Source organism: Annulohypoxylon maeteangense (assembly GCF_022496945.1).
Source record: "Annulohypoxylon maeteangense strain CBS 123835 unplaced genomic scaffold GGS22scaffold_12, whole genome shotgun sequence".
Classification (NCBI taxonomy): Eukaryota; Fungi; Ascomycota; class Sordariomycetes; order Xylariales; family Hypoxylaceae; genus Annulohypoxylon; species Annulohypoxylon maeteangense.
In genome coordinates, this window is record NW_025953259.1 from 843,020 (window position 1) to 864,258 (window position 21,239).

The following is a 21,239-nucleotide window of genomic DNA, read 5'->3' on the forward strand; positions in this document are numbered from 1 at the left end:
CTACGGTAGCATGGTCATGTTCAAAAGCCATGCCATGAGCTACGTCCTTCATCAGGCCTTTGAACGACATGAATCGGCGTGGTTTTACCAATGCTAATATCACGAGACACGTTTCCCCCTAGCACTCAATATGCCGGGGTTCCACGATAATCTAGGTATAAATTTGCGAGTGCGAGGAATACACACACTGCTAGGCCGCGACCTCTTTCCGTTTCACCAGATTCGCTTCCTAGCGTAATCTGTACCTGATCCCGTACTTCCCTTGATATGCAAGTCCTATTGTGTAAGTGAACTGATTCCTTGCGTCCATGATGTAATGTAGGTATATAAACTTAGACTCCCAAGTTTTATAATAACCAAGCATGCTCTCCTATCTACTTTAACAAGCAATCTTATCTCTCCCTCAGCAAAATCATAGACGAAAAAAGGAAAAAGAAAAACTTGCCAACAATACTAACCCCTAAACCGCCAAAATGACAGCGGTAACGCGAACCTCGCGCGGCGACGATGGCATAATCTCGGAAACAACATACATCATGCCCGCGCAAACAACACCCTACGCGCCCATCCGCTCCTCAACAGACTCTCTCACAGGCGTAGGATCCAACATGCCAAACTCCTGCTCTCTATCCGTCTTCTGCCGCAGCGTATCCTATTACGTATACAGCATGGCAACAGCAGCGCACAGCCCACACCCGCTATCAGGACAGCACTGCAACGCCGTGCAGCGCGACCCCGGCATGGGCCAAGTCATCGGCTACCACGACGACTGCTGGCCACAGAACTACTTCGCGCTGTTCCCGAACGAATGGGGCGAGATGAACGGCGCCAGCAAGAGCTATAACGAGGGCGACGCGAGCACCGTTGCTTTCCCCGGCGGGAATTGTCTCGAGGGCTGGACTACGGCTTGTACTACTACGATCACGGCGGGGGGCATGAGACACATCGTCAAAGATGGGAAGGGAAACGAGGTTCGCGCACAGGATGGCGAGAAGAAGTCTTTTCCCCAGGCTTGGTGCTGTCCCCCGGGCGACTGGACCTGCGCTACGCAGACCGGCGATGGGGATAAGCAGGCCCCGCAACGCCTGTGTCGGAGCGTGGTTACGGGCACGGCGACGACGCAGGTTTGGATGAGTTGGGATCCGGCGTATTATACGTTTACGCCGACAGGGTCTACGAGCTCGCTTTTCGAGGCGTATACTTGGTCTGCGGATGTTCCCGAGGACCCGGACCCGGAGTTTGCGGCGACGGTTTTTCATAAGGTATTTCCGTTGGTTTTGAGCGCTTCTAGTTCTAGCACTAGTTCGACGAGTACTTCGAGTTCGAGCTCGAGTTCTAGTTCTAGTTCTAGTAGTAGTGGTGATAAGGAGGTTTGGGTCCGCGATCACTTGCCTACGGTTCAGGGCTCGGATATTGCGTGTCCGGTCACGCTTCAGGCAACGGATACCGTAACTGTGTCCGTGATGCCGTCTATGGAGCCCCGGATAAGGTCGAGAGAAGAGGTATCGGTATTCGGTGATAGCACCCTGGCGTCTAGGTGTGCGGTTGCTGGTCTGTTAGGCGCTAGTGCTGCCACGGCCGCGCTTTCACTTTTAGGGTTTGGGATTCTATACCGCCAAAAGAATAGGGATAGGAGACGTCGCGCTGTTGCGGTGGTTGCTTCTGGTGTGGATAGGGGGTCATTTGAGGATGAGAAGTTTGAGGAGATGGGAGTTAGGTTTCAGGGGCAGGGACAGGAACAGGGGATAAAGCTTGCTTGATGACTTTCTTTTAATCTTAGGACGCTGCATTAAGGTGTTTCTGATTCTTACATCTTGCTCATATTGCATCCTTGATTGAGTTGTTTCCCCTTTTCTACCTATTTATGGGATAATAATGGAGTTTCTTAATGTGTCCCTCTATCATTGATCGAAGAAAGGAGGTCATATACCTATTCATGAACTTCCTATCAAGTTTCCGTCGAGACACTGTCTCGTAGATCATAGGTACCTATTGCTTAATATGAATCATGATTATTAATCATTAACTTTATCCCATTGAAAAATTTAGGAAATTAGATGTGAAAAAGCAAAAGCTGCGCACTTCCAATTACCTAAGGGCCGATTAGGTAACCTTAATAAGCAGAAATTATTATATAAGCGAAGGGAGCTTACTAAGTTAAAATTCGATGACTGAAGCTCGTGTAGTCATCAAATCTTAAACTTGGAACTCGGAAACTTTGAACCTGAACTGAACCTCTTGAACAAGATTACCTAAAACAGTCGTAAATCACATTAGGTAATCATCTAACAAAATACCGCCGACCACCTTCTGCTCTGAAAACAACATTCCCATCCGCTCTTTCCCTCTTTAACTTAACCCCATCATCAGCCCAAGCCCTCCGTTCCTTCCCCCCCTGTACTTCCGGAACAACCACCGTCCCATTCGTCCCCGGCGGCGGCGTAACATCCACCACGATCCTCCCATCCGTCCGATTTCTCTCCCAACTCACACTTAACGGCCCATAAGGAGTCGGAACCACCCCCTTAGCCCAATTCAAATCCGCACTCGGAAGCGGTCGAACAGTCCACTCCCTAAACCCAGGCTTCACAGGCCGGACCCCGAGAACATAACTCGTCAGAAGCGGCGTCACACCCGTCGACCAACCGTGCGCCAAGCTCGTGAACGCGCCTTCGTATTTACTCCCATTGACCCCGATACCCTCCCACATCGTCACCCCCGGGTCCGCAGCCGCCATGTGTCCGTACGTAGCCCGCAGCTGCGCGACCGCTGATTCCGCTAGCCCGCTCTCGAATCGCGCCGCTGTCTCGAAGTACGATATAAACGGAGACACCCTGTCGCTGAACCCGGCTCCGAGCTCGTTACCACCCGCGTCGTAGAAGGCGTGGCCGTATGGTTTTCCGGTTGCGTTTGCGAGGTAGGATAGTGCTGATTCGGCGTACTTGGGGGAAGAGGCGGTGATGCCGGCTAGAATCGCGATGCTGTTCCCGTCTTGTGCGTGTGCGTTGCATCCCCTCCCGGTGCATTTACGGTCGTAAAAAGCTCCGGCCGATGCGTCCCATAGGTTTGCGAGCACGCCGGCTGAGACGTTGGCTGCCCTGTCACGCCAGCGAGAAGCATCGCCGGGTTTCGATAGCTGCGAGGCCATGTCGGCGGCCCGGTTCAGCGCTAGCACGTATAACGCGCTGTAATACGTTGCCGATCCATCACGCGGGATGAAGGCATAGTCTCCGTAACCGTTCTGCCGGACTAGGAGAGATGTAGCGTTGTCCGTGTGGGAGACGTAGTAAGTATCGAGGACCTTTACTAGAACCGGATAGTACGCTTCGATGTACGATAGGTTTCCTGTGTACATGACGAGGTCCCAGCTACATGTCACCCAGTATAAGGGGTAGTCGAAGAGCTGCAGTTGGTAATTGTTGCTTTAACCGTGTTAGAAAAACGTCTCGGTCTCTTGGGAATTGGGGGTCACGAACATGCTCGCAGGAGGTATCCACCCGTCGTTCCTCTGGCGCAGCGCCAAATCTTCCATCACGTTCCGAGCCGCCTCGGGGAAATCATGCGTGAGGTAACCCGTCAACGCGGCTACTGCCAGATCTCCCATATACGGATCCCTGTCCCTCTTCGCCCCGTCGAGGAGCACCCATTTGCCCAAAAGCGACGGGCTTGACGCTCCACGAGGTTCTGTGTCGTTGTCCCGGAAGACGTCCGTACCTATTTCTGTAGTATACGCACCATCGTACCACCACTGCGTGAGCTCCGCGTCTGAGCATTCGAACCAGCCTGTGTAGGTATCAGGGGTACCTAGATACGCAGACCATTGCAAGCTCACCGAATTAATGGCAATCTCGCCGTATGGAGATGTATAAGGAGCGTCTTTGGCAAGTGCATCCAACTCAATTTTCACGTACCGGAATCCATGAAGGCCGTCAGAGCAGACCTGGCTTCCGAATTCGCAGCCCCATTGGTTAATCCATGTGAACGGCTTGTTCTTCACGGCAATCTAGAGATTTCAGTTAAACCGTGTATAGATATACGGCGAGGTTTTATCTCGGTAAAACATAACTCACCTGATCAGTTCCAGAGGTAATTTTCGGCGGATTCTGCGAAATCAGTTATTGATCTTAGGTCTACTTTCCTCAGCAAAACTTACACTGCCCCCCTGGCCCGCATTATCAGAACGCGTAAAATCACTCCTATTCCCGAGGAATTCCAAGCTCTCCGAGAAATACAATTTCAGTCCGGGGAGGCCATTCGACGCGTTAATTGAGCGCGCGAAGTCGATTTCTAGCAGACCCACGACATTCCGGCCGAAGTCGAGGACTACAGTAGGTATGGCAGTATCGCTCTCCCTGCGAATTAGTGTCGTTGAGTTGTTTCCGGTTATGAGGCCATCGGGGTTTGTTACGCCCCCCGATGTATATGCCCCGAGAACAGCTTTTGGCTTGACAATGCTGCTCGTTGGCGCGCGGACATACTGATGCCAGCTTGTGTCATTGTCTTGTGCCTGACCGCATCGGGCTAACACGAGTTGACATAGAGTAAGCCCGTAGAGCCACGCAGATAGCTTGAAATGTCCCATACTGCAAATCCAATTTGAAAGTATTCAAAAGACTTCGGGATATAGTTTCCCATAAATTCATATAGGCATGACCATTGGCGTGTCTATAGGTCGCTTATATCACCAAAGCGAACCGACTACTAAAATTTACACGGAAGTGGCTGAAGATATGTCCACGGTTAGAACCCATGTTCGCCTCTATAAACCTGGTTTGGCAGGGAGTTGATGTAGATCGTGATGGTCCGATCTTCTTTGGATCAGAGGCTGTGCCACAGCACGAAACCAGGGTTAACCATAGTTGGACATTCCAAATTAGGAAGGAAATCCAAAATTAGACGAATCGCGTGGCAGAGGGGTAGAGGGGTAGGTAGGATTATACGGAACTGTAAGGCTTGAAAGTGACTGATATATCATATGTGATAGGTCACTATACGCACCGGGTAGAGTTTACTTAGGTATGCTCTCCTTGTTGATGATATTAGCGAACTCAATCCTTATATTTCAACATGGTCACGATTCACTAGCGAGCAAGCAAAGAAAGGAATGTCAAGTTGTATGAAGTAAAGGAACTTTTCTCGGCCATAGGCATCACCAACCCAGGCCTATCTATTAGTTTGTAATTTCCTATCCGTGCACCTTGAAATTAAAATAATTCGTGAGTCATCAATCCGTCTCTCCCGGCTCACTATACCCGTCAAGTTGTGGTTGACGTTCGATGCCATTTTTTGGAAAAAAAAAAAAAAGAATAAACACTATCGCCCATAAAACTATGCAAAACTCATTTTTGGATCCCCTTTTCGTTTCCCCTTAAACAATATGCAGGAAAGTTCGTCAATCATTGAATCTTAGCCATTCTCTTAGACATGCTGCGAAGAAAGTTAGCGTTGGGTCAATCATTAAGGATGGGTATATTCTATCAGCAACTTACAAATCATAGAAAGCAAATTGGCTCGGGCTGCTACCAAACTCGTACACGAAACGCGAAGCAAGATAACTTCCAAAGATTGCGCGAAGGTACGAGTCCGGTACGCGGCTAATGATGGTGTCTAGACCGATCTTGTCGAGGAGCAACTTGGGTAGAGCATCCGCCAGGATTGACCTTCGAATCCTCGGGTTCTCCCACAGGTCGGACTTTTGTAGTTCCTCATCAAGCGTCGTAATGGCTACCGAGAGTGTGTCCGAGAGCACAGAACGCGGCACGCCGGTCTCTTCGTGTTCTCTCCAGATCGCCTCAAATTCTAAGCGGGCGTTTTCGCAGATCGTGGCCTGCACTTGCTTGACGTAGGCCTTGTAAAACTCGGGTGCTTCTCCATCAGAGTTGTGGCACATGTTCTCGACGAAACCCTCATCGTCAAAGCTAAGCGATGCAAGGACCTCGAGGGATGAAGAAGTCACACCACCCTTGTTGGCAGACGCATCTTTGAAAAGAATGGCGCCGGCCTTCTCGAGGCGCAGCTTGGCATCTTGAGTGATGAATAGATTGGCTCCTTCAACGATGTAAGGAATGGTAGACTTGCCATCCTTAATCAACTTGGAAACGGTAGAAAGATCAATCGACTCAGGGCGGCCACCACACGGAACGAAGCAGTCGGTAAATCCGTTGTCTCTGAGATGGTAGAAGTTACGGAAAGGCGTGCCGTTGGGAACAACTTCGCCAGTTGGTAATGTGATGTTGCTATCATCACACAGAACCCTGTATCCGTCCTTAGATAACTTGGAGAGGTCGAACTGCGAGATCATGGCACGCTTCTTGGCTAATCGTACAAGTTCTTCCTTATCAAGTCCATTAGGGTCGACGAGGACACCGGATCCATCTACAATCGCGGTGTACTTCTCATTGCTCAGGAGAATTTCGTTGCTTCCAAGGTCGCCATCCGGTCCGCCGGTTTGCATCTTCTTGACGTTGGACGGATCCAAGTTGAGCTTTCGGTATATACCCTTGACGTATTCACGAACGGATAGGGTCGTCATGCCATATGCGTCATGAGGAATACCGCCAAGCTTGGGTGACTTTCCAGTGAAGAACGACTTCCACCAAGGCGCACCCCGAGCGCGCGCGTGTTCTGTAGCCCAATCGACGAGATCAGCAGTGTTCTCGTCTGGGCCTAGGAAAAGAATCTCCTCTTTTCTGTAGAGGTCTACTATCGGATTCTTGATTCCAGGGGTTTTTGCGGGAAGAAGGAGGTCCAAGATACTATCAATGTACTTCTCGAAAGCTTCCCGAGCGCGGTCCTGCTGCTTGGCATCAAGAAGAACGACGCCCTTCGAACCACCTTCCGGAATATCCTTGTTCTTGCGCTGCTGAGTGCTCGCAAGCGCATAGTTCTCATCGAATAGGCTTCTGGCGTTGATACTGTAAGCCTCCTTGCTACGAGACTTGACAATTCGGATACCTCCTCGGGCAACATCCTTGAATCGGAGATGGAAGCCGCGGGCCTCTGCGCTAATCACAAGGAACATGCCATAAAGACGTCTAGGGTATTCGACCTCGGGGAGGAATGATGGGTCCAAGCGGAAGCTAAGGGCTACTTTAGTGGGAGTGAAGTAGTTGGTCTTCAAGATGGCATTGTTGAAGATGCGGAAGGCTGTCATGACCATTTCCTCGTGCTCGTTGGACACCTCTCTGGTGATCGCATCCTTGAGTCGAGCATCCGACAATACTTCGACAGATGGGGTAGGCGCAATGATACTCCTCTCGAAACCAGGGCCAACGCTCAAATGGACGCTGGCGAACGCGGCATAGAGGATTCGCACTAGGTTCGGGTATGATGAGATGATCTCAAGGATGTAATCCGGCGTAAACGTTTCTGTGCGAAGACGACGCTTCAGCTTCGAAAGGATCTCCACGTGCGCCGGGTTCTTCGAGTCTAAAGCTTGCTTGATCGAGACGTATTCCGTGCCAAGACGGTTAAGGAAGTGTTGGACGAAGACCCAGACACAGTGGCCGTAGACGGTTTCTTGTAAGCTTAGAGCCCCGGATGCGAACAAGGAATGAAGCTTGTTTTGAGGTATACAGTAAAGAAGGGAAATCTCCTTGGTGATTTGATGGATAGACTGTTCGATTGGCATGGGCTTGGTTTCCAGGTTTGTGGCCGGCTTCAAGTATATACTCATAACCGTGATACCATTGGAGAACTGCTCTACGTATTTCCTGGTGCTCGTCACGCCGTAGTAGTGGTACAGGTCGCTCAATGCGCTAAAAATGCCGCGAGCGGTACGAGAACGGAAAGCCACGACGAGACGCTTCTCTTCAGAACCTTCGATGTCGAATACCTCAATCACTGGTCCGGTTCTAGCGACGGCGAGTTTGATAATGTCATCGTAAATTTGTTTGGTGTTCTTGGTTGCTTTGGTCAAGAACATTCGGTCGCTGATGATCTCAAGACGAGTCTCACCCGGCTCCGGGTTTGGGTCCACGAACATACATTGGTAGACGAAATAGCATCGCAAAGAGGCTTTGGACGCGGGATCATCTGATATGGTGCCATGGGAGCGAAAGGTCTCAACGCGGAAACGCTTAGTGGGGTCAACGTTGTCAAGGTACTTCGCCTCAAGCCTGTTTTCGAACCGCGGACCGTGTAATGAGGTTTTACCCGGTTCACTCGTATCGATGTAAATGGCATGGTCGGTAGCCTCCATGTCTAAGCGGATCTCTTCGCGCTTGTCGACACGGGCGTAAGCCGCAACCTTGGCAGCATACATGGAGGTGATGTGGGTCGCGATAACGTCCACTTTCTCCATCTGAAAGTAGACATCGTCAATGCCTAGCTCATTATAGAACCATGAGACTTGCTCATCAAGATGAGCTTCAGGGATCCAGCCCTGCTTGAGGATGACGCTCTTGACTATTTTATGTTAGAAAATCCTAGATTGCAAGGATTGTACTAAAATATTGTCAACTAACCCTGTGTGATCTGTTCATCACGTCCCTTGAATTCGGGCGCAATGTATCCAACAGTGGCAGATCGTAAGACCCTATGTCCGTTGGGTCCAAGACTTCCCAGCGGCACTGAAAAGTGAGTGGGCTGGGGTGAAGGGTGACGAGATACGTTGTCCGTACCCTGAACCTTGCCCAACAGCTTATTAGCTGGGAGCGGGCTTGGGGCCGGGGATATCCCGTTGGTCGTCATGATGTGAGCTTTGGGTTCTATGACCTCAAACGTCTCAAGTGGATCAGAATAATCCGGGAAACTATCCAAACCCAAGTCAGTCGTCTGAATTGTCAACATCTTGACCACCATGATGAGGACTAGGGAGCTGGGTAGCTCGCGGGGTTGAGTGGGTAATAAGAAGGGATGAGAATGAATGAAAGAGTTAAGAATCATGACAATAAGAGAGGGAACATGATTCAGATCTCTGGGGAGCGGATCGATCTTTTATACAGAAATAAAGTCGAAGGATACCGCGGGAAGGCGTCATTGCCGTGTATAATGATTAGATATCATGATGTTTGGTAGGTACTTAGGGACTACCCCTAATATTGGTGTGAAGTACAGCGAGTAACTGAGTAACTGATAACATATACCAAAGCAATTCCTGTTATATAATGAGAAATACATGAAAGGCAGGTCTCGGGAATTTAGAAAGTTCCCATATTGCGCATCATAAGAATACTTAGGGATACAAAATACCGAAAAAGCTGCAGGTTAAAAGCTAGCGAAGCCAACTCAGCAAGATATCGAGAGAAAATGAAAACACGAGTACTGTTATCGTATCTTGAATCGCACTGACCAGGAGTAACATGGAATCTCCTACACCGCTCGATACTTCGGGCAGTGTTCTGAGTTCAGTTGATGGTCGTGCTCCTGATAAGGAAAGGAGCTAATAAGACAAACAGGCTGAACAATAAATAAGAGACGTACCGACAAAGCGTTAAGGGGGCGTTTCTGCGTTTCTCCGGGAGAAAACTTGAGGCAGTTACAGGTCCACAATTAAGTCGACAGTAGACTGGTGGACTTCAAGGAAGTGAACTGCAAGATCTGCCCTCGCGTGAGTAAGTAGTGTTGTGGTGTTGGAGAGATAGACGATCGGTTAGAGTGGCGTTATAGTGTATAGGGGGTAATGTATAGTGGTATTAAGTGGTAGAAAGTGGTACATGCAATAATACATAAAGGACGACAGTAATATTGGAAATATTAAAAACGATGGAAATAATGAAATAATGGCAATGTGTGGTTGGTTGAATGGATGATTGGTTGCCGAAATAAGCAGAGGTAAAGGAGGTAGTACCTTAATAAAGATGATGCAGGCCTCGATAAGCTTCAGAGCTTCAGGCTTTGAACCAAGGGATTTAAGGGACTTCGAATCTACCCTTTCCCTTATATTGGTTTCGGTAGATAGGTAGCTACAGCGAGTAGCAGAGCTAGATCGAGTCAAACCAGGTAGTATCCAGGAAGAATACGCAGGACGCGCAGGTGATATGCACAGCCCTGTTGCGGCAGCGTTGGATATACGATGACTGATGACGGATGACGGTATGTGGGAAGTAAAGATAATGACGGCCCCAAGCAAGATTAGGCGAGACCGAAGAAGCAAAAATCCACAGAGATAAGGATAATAACGGGATAAGACTGGTCGGGCCAAAGAAATACGATTCAGACCCAATTTATAGCTTCATCCATTACCTCCTAAGGACCTTGATAGATAGCGAGGTAGACAATGATTGATGTTTGGTAGTGGCAATTGAAACTTGACGATCGTGAAATCCAGACAGGAAAAAGGAAACAGTCAGCTTCTTATATAATTTGATGTAAGAACGGTTAGAAAACCAAGGGAGAAGAATCATTCAACGACTATTACACATTAAGAAATAAGAACCACGTCTTTCCTTCGTTTACAGTCTCGATGCACTGTATTGTCAAAGTTGCAAGGTTCAATGTTGTCAAGGTTGTCGAGGTACGTTTTTACTTAACTTTTCCAGCTTGTGACGAATATCCCTGCTGTCACCAGGTCCCAAGTCCGGTTGCTGAAAGTTACCAATGTACAATACAATACGGTTAGGAAACTAGACTAAAATAAACTAAACCAAAGGTTGGAACTGGAAATCGAGGCAGCTGCTCTGCCGCTGTAAGAACGGATCCATAGTGGATGGTAATGGCAATGGCAATGGCAATAGCAATGGAAGGAACAGAAGAATACCAATCGAAGATTCTTTCATCACGGTGAACGCAAATGGAACAAAAACAAGAGGCTAAACCTGCAGCTAACTAGAACGGGTTGTGGGCGGCAATGTAATTGGCCCAACAGTCTGGGTACCTGAAAATCCGAACAGCCGGGGTATCTATTCGCCTAGAATTGTATGGCGGGGGTACATGTGTACTTGCGGTGACCCGAGTTACCTTTTAGTTCCTTTTTTACTGGGTTCAATGCTGAATGTTCAATGTTGCCTCGATCGGTACCTAGGACCTAGGTAGGTACTTTTACTTTACCAGCTGCGCCAGCCAGTGCTCACCATGCGGCAAGCGAACAAAGACCCAGCAAGGGGTAAGAATTGATCCATTCCCATGGCCACGAGGTGGACATCGTGGACATCGTAGGCACATCCAGAACTCTCAGGACTCCCAAATTTCCGTTGTAAGAAAAACAACTTCAGCATCACATGTCTTCTTGGACCGGGGTTTAGTGGATCGTGATGGATCACTTATGCGATCCAACGGACTGAATTTTTTTTTACAAACTTGAACGAATCTGGTGTGGACTATTGACCGGATCAAGTACCGACGGTTATTCGAGGCAGATGGATACAGGTAAATTGGAATTACGGTAACGGTAACTAATCAGCTAACGGACTAATTGCAGGAATTCAATGTTCCAAGTGTCACCTTGATGCCAAGTATCTAAAGTATCTAATTTTGTAAATATGTAATCACCTGACCTCGAAAGGTACGAGTATACAATACATTATACAATATCCTCAACATAACATCATTTAATTACCCCTGAATCTTTTTTAGAGGTCATTCACCCATTTGGTCACTTTCTTACCTGGTTCATTGAACCAGATCTCTTCTTCTCCAGATGAGCAGTAACAGGTAAGATAATATGCAAAACATAAGCCTGTTCAAGCGGCATCAGATTCCAGGACGTAGTCAGCTAGTGTCTGGTTCTGCATGTTGATCCCGTCTATCAATCACAGTTTAGAGAGCTGCCAGTTCACCTCTCTTCTTATCTTAAAGTGAGACCTTAAAAGGAATTAAGGAGACGGATTATCCGTTGTCGAATAGAAGAGATCGTTTAGTTCAGGTGCAGGTGCTAGGTACGATAAGAGGATAAGAGAAGCAAGCTCGTCCCGTCGTGTCGACACGGGCTAGTGCAGTGCGTCGACGCCTCAAATTCACACCATACTGAGATGACGGTGTGCTGTCTTTACCGCTTCTTACCAACGGCACCGATGGCGGCTGTTGCGCAACTATCATAACCAATGAGTCAATGGATGTTGCAATATCTCTCGTTATCAACACTATGAATGATGAAACGTCATAGAGACGGAATTGGTCCTTCGTCAATGGTCAATGGGATATCTAAACATGTAAGGATTCGAATTCGTTCAAAATTTTCTACTATGTAATGCTGTCATGTACCATATCGGACCGTCGGTCTGGAAATACAACATGTACAGATGTATACGTAGGTACGTATATACTTAGGTACGTACCCGGACATATATCGTAATCGATTCATCGGGGCAACTGCGACGGTACTGGTACTTCGTACGTAAAAACGCAAAATTGTAGCAATGCGTAAATCAGCTCCGGCCAGCTCTTACCAGCTTTTGCTATACCTTTAAAGGGCAAGGCGCGGCTCCCCCGGCTTTGCACCTCTCGGGTGACTCGATTCGGACCCATCAGACCCATCGGATCCACTCTGCCCCGCGATTTCGAGGATTTCGACAGCAACATCCACGAACTTCAAACGTAAAAGTACTGCGGTTCTGATTTTCTATTACCCCCATATTACTTGATAGCAGCGTCTATCAAGCCCAATGAAGCAGCACGAGGTCAGCCGATTTGACGCCAGACGACTTGCACGGCCTCGTGATGGCTCAACAACTCGCTCTTGGCTCGCCGGTGCATATTGACAATCCAGTCAATTCCAGGGTTTAGACTTCTCATTACTAAACTTGTCGTGAGGTTAGTGGTCGCCAACTGGTTCGGCGCCCATTCATTCCACTTGGGGCCTCTTTGGATTTTCATGGCGACATTTACTCCGATGAAAACGTCATAAGAACCGGGAAAACGTCAAAAAACGAAAACTACGTCTCCTTTTTTGCGGAGTCCTGCGTCGACAATTACCTCCTCGCGAACTGTGCTAGGTGACACTGCAGGGACAATCATTATCTGTTGCCATCGCCGCGGCCAGGATAGGGAGTTGTGTTCAGCGTTCGTTCGTTGACTTTCGACGACATAAGCACAACTTCATGCCGGCTACTGCTGCCGTCAATTCAAGGGTGGTAGCTCTAATTCGGATAGCTTGCTCCTAAAGCACAAATAATGTCAAGCATGTTGCTTAGGTATCAGGTATTTAACTCGTCGTCATTTCTTACTTTATTGCTTCATAGCAACCTTGATGAAACAGAAGGTGTCAAGTATGAGAAAAGATGCAAATTAAAAATTAAAACCTGGAGAAACGCTACGGTAAGGATTCCGACAGTGCATAACGGAGACGGAATATCCGTTCTGAAATTTACATTATACATACAACTGTACCAGCAACTCAATGTTTTCATTGATCGAAGAGATAACGGTGCAGGCTCGGGCTATTTTTAACATCTTTTCCACGTTTTCGCCCTGCCTGCCGCCTATCAACGATTCTACGCATATCAGACTGGAGTCGTATTGCTGTACTAGCCATAGGTCGGGGGGAAACTTACCTTATCCAAGCTGCAAGTACCTATCCTAACCCCTGAATTGAAGATAAGCACCGCCACGAGTGTGGAGTTGTGGGACTCGAAACGGCAGAACGGTCAAAAATACGAAGGTCATTTTCGAAACAGTTCAAAAAGTACCCTTTAGGTCAAGCTTTCTCAGCCACTAGACCCTCCCCATCCAGGTTCTTCGCTTCTTCGACCGAAAATTAAAATCAAGAAGAGTTTTCGATGCTCGCTCCAGGAGAGCAAATTCGACGTTGCGATACTACGGTATGATTCAGGCTTACACTCAGGGGCTCGGAGGTTTAATCCCAACATTTAGCCAGGTCTACCAATAGGTCGATAATTATGTCCTATGCGGTAGAGGAGACTCGAGGCATGTGGCATCTAATCAATCCAGGAACGGGCCGTGATATGCAAAGAATGGCAGGCTTCGGCTGGAACCGCTCTGCCGGTTTTCATCCCAAGGATGCAACGGTATCTACCTGGCATCTATCAGGGTTGGATATGCCGATGGGCAACGAAGTAAGCGATGGAGAAGGCCACGCAATTGAATGATAATTGCAAATAATTACTAGGTGGTTAATATCTTTCTAGCCGTGAAGATGTTTTTGGCGCTCGTGTCGTTTTCATGCGACTCTCTCTTCGGGCTGATTTTCAAATTTGAAGAATCGAAGTCAACCCGCTGTTGCACTGCAGTGGTGACCCAACGACTGACACCGTCCCTACGCATTCTCCGTTGCTTGAATGGATGCTTGATGAATGCTTAACGAATGCTTGACCAATATATTCGATATGTTCCAAGAAAGCTTGACGAAGCTTGTTGAGCAATTTGTACCACGCGATACGTCGCTGTCGCTAAGGTTATCTATTCTGTAGTTATTGGACACGTTGCGGTTGCGCATAAATTCGAGGATTTCCATCTCGTAAAGAGGTTGAATCCATTTGTCTTTTTAGATCAATCGTGACTAAGTAATATCATCGCTTAATTGAAACTTGATATTATTTATGTAGAAAGTATTCAACTACGTAATTTCTTGCATCGATCGCCTTCCAGTCCCGTCTTATTAACCCCACCTACCACTTGCCGCAAGGGTTTGAGTAGATCGCGGGGTTATCGCGAGCGAGAAAAAAAGAAAGAAAAACTTAGCTGGAAAGGACGGACTGCCGGAAAGTAACTCATGACACTACCACACTGCCACACTCCTGCACACTCTACTACGCATAGTAAGGTTTAACGAAGAGCCGCGACAACTATTATTCCACGAACTTAATTTGATCTAGTTGATTCAGTTAACCCAGTCCGGCGGGAAATAGTCTGCGCGCTAGTCGAACAACCGATCGCATCACTTACGTCTGCACATCAACCGATAGTTGTCTACAGCTATTTACCTCACAGGTATCAGGTACATCACACACACAAATACAGACACATACATGCGAAGCGCATAAACAATTAGAATGAGCGCCTCAACCGACCAATCTCGGTTTTCGAATCTTCGTTCTCAGGCTGAAATCTTGGATGGGGAGGATGTACTTCGTCACTTAAGAGACGAATTTCGAATCCCCAGTAAAGCCGACGTCAAACGAACGACCCTCGAAGACCAGAGCCAGAAAGAAGGTGAACTGCCTTTTCCGGTCTGTCTGTCAGCAACCGAGAAAAACACATCGCTCACATTGAACTTCCGTAGATCGTAATAGTAACGATCCCGATCCCTCCCCAATCCCAACCGATGAAACGACGAGATGTACATACTTGTGCGGGAACTCCCTTGGATTGCAACCCAAAAGAACGGCAACTCGCATCAACCAGTATCTCCAAACCTGGTCCACTCAAGGAGTCCAGGGCCACTTCAAGCCACTAAGCGACTCTCCTTTACCAACATGGCTCGACGCTGACTCCCGAGCTGCCAAATTGATGTGCCCCATCGTCGGAGCGAGTGAATCGGAAGTGGCGGTCATGCAGACCCTTACGGCGAATTTGCATTTATTGATGTCAGCTTTCTATAAACCCGATCCAAATGGTAGACATAAGATTATATTGGAGAGCAAGGCCTTCCCGAGCGATCATGTAAGGGATGGTCCACATGACGACAGAAAACTGTGCCTTCGCTGAGACGTCTTAGTTCGCCGTACTGAGCCAAATACGCCATCATGGCCTCGACCCAGCTACCTCCATGGTGACCATAGAGTCTCCTTACTCGGAGGATTCTCTCATCACCACCTACGATATCCAATCCATCATCTCGAAGCATGCGGCGGATACCGCTCTAATTCTGCTACCAGGTATTCAGTACTATACTGGTCAGCTGCTTGACATCCCAACCATCACCGCGTTCGCGCACAAGCACGACATATTCATCATTTGGGATTTGGCGCACGCGGTGGGAAATGTTCCACTCCACCTCAATGATTGGGATGTAGATGCCGCGGCTTGGTGTACGTACAAGTATCTCAATGGGGGACCGGGCTGCATCGGAGGCATGTTCATAAATTCACGTAATAGCCTGGTTTCCACGACCATAACCGATGAACAACCCGAGAGGGGGTACGGAAAGAGACTTTCAGGCTGGTGGGGGAACGACAAGTCCACTCGCTTTCAAATGGAAACCAAGTTCCATCCGGTCAAAGGAGCAGCCGGATTTCAATTGAGTAACCCTAGCATCCTCGATATTACGAGCCTGAGCGCGTCGCTTGAGGTTTTCGAACTCGCCGGCGGCGTGACAGCGCTCCGAGAGAAGTCCAAGAAGATCACTGCCTTCCTTGAGCAGTCCCTCTCTGTCTTATCGGAAGACGCTAAGAAGCTCTTCAGGATCATCACTCCATCTGACCCAGACCAGCGCGGTGCTCAGCTAAGTCTACTACTAGCAGACAACCTCCTGGACCCGGTGATGAAAGAGTTCGAGAAAGTCGGCATCGTCGTAGACGAGAGAAAACCGAACGTTATTCGAGTCGCCCCTGCGCCCTTGTATAATTCCTTCGCAGAATGTGTCATATTTGCTGAGGGTTTCCAAGCGGCGCTTCTCGCGACACAGAAATAGTTAACTATACGTTAGTCCCAATTGGTATTATATCGGGAACTGTTTATATTATTCGACCATGTTGAGCTGGATCTCATTCTGTGATTAAGGGGAAGAGACGCAGATTATTCGTAGGACATGATATAGACCAGGAAGCGTAACGATTCAAATGATGATATTCCATTGTTTATCTAATAGATAGATTCAATTTCTTGAACAGTGCATCCTCATTTTTTTTGGTCAGCATTGAACCTGCTAACTGGGCAGAACATTCAATCCTGCTTATCAGGAAAGTCGAAATAATCACGAGCACAATTCATAGGTAAGTTGTTAATTGGGAGATCCTTTTATTCTGTGTTGACCCTGCAACACGAGGCTAATATGGATGCCGAGACAAGCTCCAAGTACCACTATATAACCACAATACCTCCCTTTTTTTCATCTGACAGTATCCCATACAGTTCGTAACTCTTACATGTGCAAGTAGCGTACATGAAACCTCTGGGGTACATAAAAATATCGATAAAATAAGAAAATCGAAAGAAAAATTCGTCGAGGTGAAATCTGTACACAGTACAGCCGGTATCCGAACATCCCCTTGCCTTCCCAACCCCTTACTCTGTCAAAGAGAAGCACTGGTTTGTCTCACTCTTCGCACCATCCATAACTCCCCTCCTACCCATCGAATTAGTTCGAAGAACCAACCGGGATCGGGTCCGTGGCCGTGCCCTCTGGGCCGGAGATAGGGACAATGGGGTGGAAAATGTTAGTCGGAGCCGCGGTCCCGCCCGGGAAGCTACCAGTCGGCACATCCCTCTCGAGGAACGGGAACGCCTTCTTGGATTCACCCAGACCGCCGAAGCCCTCGCCGATACCTCCAATACCAGAGCCAGAACCAGTGCTGGAGCCGGAGCTGGAGCCGGATCCGGATCCGGATCCCTTGCCGAAACCACCCATACCCGAGCCAATGCCCTGTCCGAAACCAGCGCCGGCACCGATGCCGCTGCCAATTCCACTGCCCTTTCCGGTGCTGCCGCTGCTAGCACCGCTACCGCTGCTGGCACCACTGCCACTACCCTGCTCAAAGCTTCCTCCCTCACCGAAGCTAGATCCCTTACCCATACCAAATCCCATACCGGATCCAGAGCTCTTTCCCATCCCACCAAAGCTAGGCGTCTTCGTCGGGAAAGGCGCCTCCTCACCACCTCCGGTAACAGGAGTAGGGAAACCGGCGGGTAGACCCGTGGGCTTAGAGGCGAAGTTCGGGACGGAAGGAGCGGCGGAGAGGCCCGGGAAGCCGGGGAAGATGGGGCCGGCCTGGGCGGCGGTGAGGAGGGTGAAGATGGTTAGGACGTTGGTGAACATTTTGGATTTCGTGGGGTTGGTGAATTGGTAAGTGGAAAATTGAAAGATGGACGTTGATGATAAGAGTGAAAGTTGAAAAGGCGGTCCTAGACTAGCGAGGGTATGCCGGTGAAAGAATGGTATTGGAAATGAATGTTTAAGAGTTTGGTTGGTGGTGAATGAATGTTGTTGTTGTTGCTGGCTGAGAAACACTACCTAGAGAGCTGTTGAATGCCTCTATATATAGAGAATCTCTCCATGGTCGCCGTCGTTTCGTCGGCTTCTACGGTTCGTTGCGATGTAAGGAGAATGGACACGGCAATTTCACGTTAAAGTGTTTGTCTGAACATTTTCTTTTTCCAGTCAAAGCATGGCGTGTTATGATGCATAGCCGGAGCGACCCGTCAGATCTATCATATTCAGAGGTTCGGACGAGATGGGACGCAGGTATAATCTCATACGATGTCAATGTGTTGCTCCTAATGTTGGTTACACGATTCAGGGGTCTTAGAGCATCCGCAGTCCCCGAAGAACTTATTGATACAGAACTCCATCTAGCAAGGGAGTTTCACAAACAAGGTAATATATCTGGCTCAAGTGAGCCGCAATCCCGTCCAATCCTAGACTGATCCGCCCACTCGGGTCGACGGTCTTTTCAGTTCAGAGCCAGGCACTCTTGATATCTTCCTGTCATTAAGTCGTTATCGTCGGACCGAATATAGTCAAAGCCTCACAGAAAATATTAATCATAAATCATTCCTCACTCCATCGCGACGTAGCCACAGTCCTTATTATCCCGCCATTCATTAAACTAACCTGATTTCCTTCATATCCCAAGCCCGACAGGCCGAGCCATCCATCCAAGGTGCGACAAACGCAGAACATATGACTTCATAGTCTGCATTGAACCAGTTTTTCACATTCGGGTCCGTCGGCCTTAGTACAAGCGGTGCCGGCAACCCAGCCACGAGGGCAAGACGATCCCCCACTGTCGCGCCCTTGGACCCACAACCCACGACATTCTCCGACGCTACAAACAGCCGCCGCTCGTTACGTGCTAGATCATTGACGAGCCAAATAAACGTCTTCAAGACCTTTGGATCAAGTGCCAACGCCTGTGCCGTGCCTATGCGAGCTTCGTATGAGTTACAGTTCTCGACGCCGTAGCTCGTCCTTGACCAGGTGAATACGTCGAGCACACTCTCTATCTCGGAGAAAAGGTCGCTTGTGCTGTATGTGGCCGTCTGTTGTGTAAGTGCGAAGTATGCGTCAAGAAGATCTGCGTCGTCGCCGGGCTCTAGTACCGTCGTGGTTGCGCTGCGCTTGCCGGTGAGAGCTGTATATGTACCGCCACTGGCTTGGAACATGGAAACGCGGGGGCGCAGGGGGCGGGATGTATATGCGACGACACACAGCCAGCCTATGAAGGAGGCGATGGGGCCATGGGGAGCCGCCAGATACTGTAAGATATCGTTGTACATGAGATTGTTGGGTATTGCATGGAACACATTGGTCACATAGGTGATGGAGCCGCACCAATGCCCACGAACGACGAGCTCTTCTGGTTTCGTGGTAAATTGCACATACGCTTCGACTCCTAACGTGGCATCAAATTTCCTGTCTTTCCCGCTCAGAAAGAAGTTCGCGGAAACCGTGGGATCGGGAAGTGGGCTACTCCAATCCGGTACCCAGCTCGGGGCGTCGTACATATCCGGGTTATCCTTTAACCTCTTTCCGGCGTCGAGTAGCAAGATCATGCTCGATTTCTGCCATTTCATTATGTCTTGGAAAAATTCATGATAGATCAGTCCTTGAGGATTGCCATAGTCGGGTCGTGGCAGATCGCTGAGTCCGGAACGCTCGAGAACACCATAAAGCGCGAAAACCCGGTCTTTCGGGTTTGTGGCTTGGCGTTGCCTGAGTGTCTGTATGATGCCTTCGACGAGGGTGTGGGTGACGCGTGCATCGTTGTATTCGTCGGCGTCACCAAAGGGTCCTTTCCGTGGGAGCCACCACCAGGACATACGCGTTAAGATGTACTGGGCTAAGAGGAGGAGAGCCATGAAAAATACCCATACACCTAAGGCTGTGTCCGCGCTTTTGGATGGCCGCGTGTTATCTAGGTAAATTAGGGCTGCGAGGGGGGGTATTAAGACGAGCAAGAGGGAACCGAAACTTGTGACAGAATAGTAAATCCTTCCGAGTTTGGAGTAGGGGAGAAGTGAATCGTGGAGATTGATGTAGGATTCTTGGAAATGATAGAATGACTCTATCCATGGCCCAGAATCTATCGGTCGGTCTTTGAGTGCCCAGGACCTCGTAGTGCCAGTCCACAATCGGATGACCCTCTCGAAAGCTCGGAAAGTGTCTGGTAAGTGACGAGTCGATGGCGTCTGTTGTTCCTTCTCGAGAATAACAACATTGTCCGCGTTTCCGTAGTGAGTGATTCTCGTGACTGGGGTTACGGTTCTAATCCTAGAGCTATTATATAAACTTCCAAACCCCCTTATGAATTCGACCCACGGAAGAGAATTAGAGCCACAGAGAAGGATAGAGTTGCGGGCCAAAATAATCTCTTGGAAGGTCCACGCTCTTGAGAACCAGTCTCTCCCGAGGAGCTCTTCGAAGTCCTTGGGTTCATAAGCTCGTCGGAGTCTAAATTCTTTCCACCCATTATAGTAGGACTTGAAAAAGATATACGGGGGGAGTAATTTTAAGGCGAATTTAGCTCGGTCAGTCCGTCGCGCCTTTCTATCGACGCGCTCCGGATCCAGGGGCAGATAGTTGCGCTGTGCCGCCAGACCAAGACAGGAGATCGCCCGTTGACTTGCGAGGGAGCCACTGCCGAGCCAAATGTATATCATTTCTGCTCGGCTGTATATCTCGCCCATGAGAGGGATTTGATCCTCCTTTTCTTTATCGTTTCCTTGATTAATGCATATAGCATCGACCCATATAGTAAGCTTTCCCTTAGTAATCATTCGCAACTGTCGCAGCGCATCTCTGCAGTTCGTAGTGATTGGCACCTGATCCGTTCCGCATTGGATGGTATCTTTCGGAGTAGAATAGCCTCCCCAAACGTAGGAGAGAGCCGTGAAAGGGGTTTCAAAGACACGATCTAAAGAAATTACCTGGATATAACTAACAAGCGGATCCTCCAAGTTAGCGGATCCTTTGATGTCTAAGACCCTAATAAACTTAGAGCGAGGAGGTAGCGGTAAAGCATCGTAGATTGTGCTTCCTGTCGCGAGCATTGTTGGCGTATGCGGGTGTTGAACATAATCATCAAGTTGAGTTGATATCGCGCAAAGAGGTTGAAGTTCGACAGTTGTGTCCTCGCCCATACAAATCATTTCATTTCATTTCGACGCCGACAAGGGCGTCAACTGAGATATAACAGAATCGTTCTGAAACATTGTGTTGTACGCGCCGAGATGCTGTTTTACAA

At 48.7% G+C, this 21,239-nt stretch overlaps 6 protein-coding genes across 6 annotated transcripts; 2 read left to right on the forward strand and 4 right to left on the reverse strand.

The window, feature by feature from the left end:
- Window positions 1-473: 473 nt before the first annotated feature.
- On the forward strand, window positions 474-1,760 carry GGS22DRAFT_195238 (uncharacterized protein; the record flags this gene model as incomplete). Its single annotated transcript, XM_047965638.1, has 1 exon — window positions 474-1,760. The coding sequence occupies one exon, from the start codon at window positions 474-476 to the stop codon at window positions 1,758-1,760; it is 1,287 nt and encodes a 428-aa protein (XP_047817396.1).
- A 351-nt stretch (window positions 1,761-2,111) lies between these two features.
- GGS22DRAFT_32885 (glycoside hydrolase family 78 protein) lies at window positions 2,112-4,999 on the reverse strand. Its single transcript, XM_047966823.1, has 4 exons — window positions 4,154-4,999; window positions 4,071-4,103; window positions 3,477-4,003; window positions 2,112-3,422 (listed from the first exon to the last, which is right to left on the reverse strand). The coding sequence occupies exons 1-4, from the start codon at window positions 4,580-4,582 to the stop codon at window positions 2,282-2,284; spliced, it is 2,130 nt and encodes a 709-aa protein (XP_047817397.1). The 5' UTR covers window positions 4,583-4,999; the 3' UTR covers window positions 2,112-2,281.
- Window positions 5,000-5,485: 486 nt separating this feature from the next.
- GGS22DRAFT_180617 (NAD-specific glutamate dehydrogenase) lies at window positions 5,486-8,691 on the reverse strand (the record flags this gene model as incomplete). Its single annotated transcript, XM_047963786.1, has 2 exons — window positions 5,486-8,406; window positions 8,466-8,691. 2 exons carry the CDS (start codon window positions 8,689-8,691, stop codon window positions 5,486-5,488), a joined length of 3,147 nt encoding a protein of 1,048 aa, XP_047817398.1.
- A 5,864-nt stretch (window positions 8,692-14,555) lies between these two features.
- On the forward strand, window positions 14,556-16,707 carry GGS22DRAFT_167337 (kynureninase). The gene is made up of 3 exons (XM_047961977.1): window positions 14,556-15,048; window positions 15,119-15,498; window positions 15,554-16,707. Exons 1-3 carry the CDS (start codon window positions 14,889-14,891, stop codon window positions 16,466-16,468), a joined length of 1,455 nt encoding a protein of 484 aa, XP_047817399.1. The 5' UTR covers window positions 14,556-14,888; the 3' UTR covers window positions 16,469-16,707.
- Window position 16,708: 1 nt separating this feature from the next.
- On the reverse strand, window positions 16,709-17,812 carry GGS22DRAFT_195239 (uncharacterized protein; the record flags this gene model as incomplete). The annotated part of the gene is made up of 1 exon (XM_047965639.1): window positions 16,709-17,812. One exon carries the CDS (start codon window positions 17,810-17,812, stop codon window positions 17,135-17,137), a length of 678 nt encoding a protein of 225 aa, XP_047817400.1. The 3' UTR covers window positions 16,709-17,134.
- Window positions 17,813-18,508: 696 nt separating this feature from the next.
- Window positions 18,509-21,238, reverse strand: GGS22DRAFT_32952 (heterokaryon incompatibility protein-domain-containing protein). The gene has a single exon (XM_047966824.1). The coding sequence runs from the start codon at window positions 21,142-21,144 to the stop codon at window positions 18,598-18,600; it is 2,547 nt and encodes an 848-aa protein (XP_047817401.1). The 5' UTR covers window positions 21,145-21,238; the 3' UTR covers window positions 18,509-18,597.
- Window position 21,239: the final 1 nt, after the last annotated feature.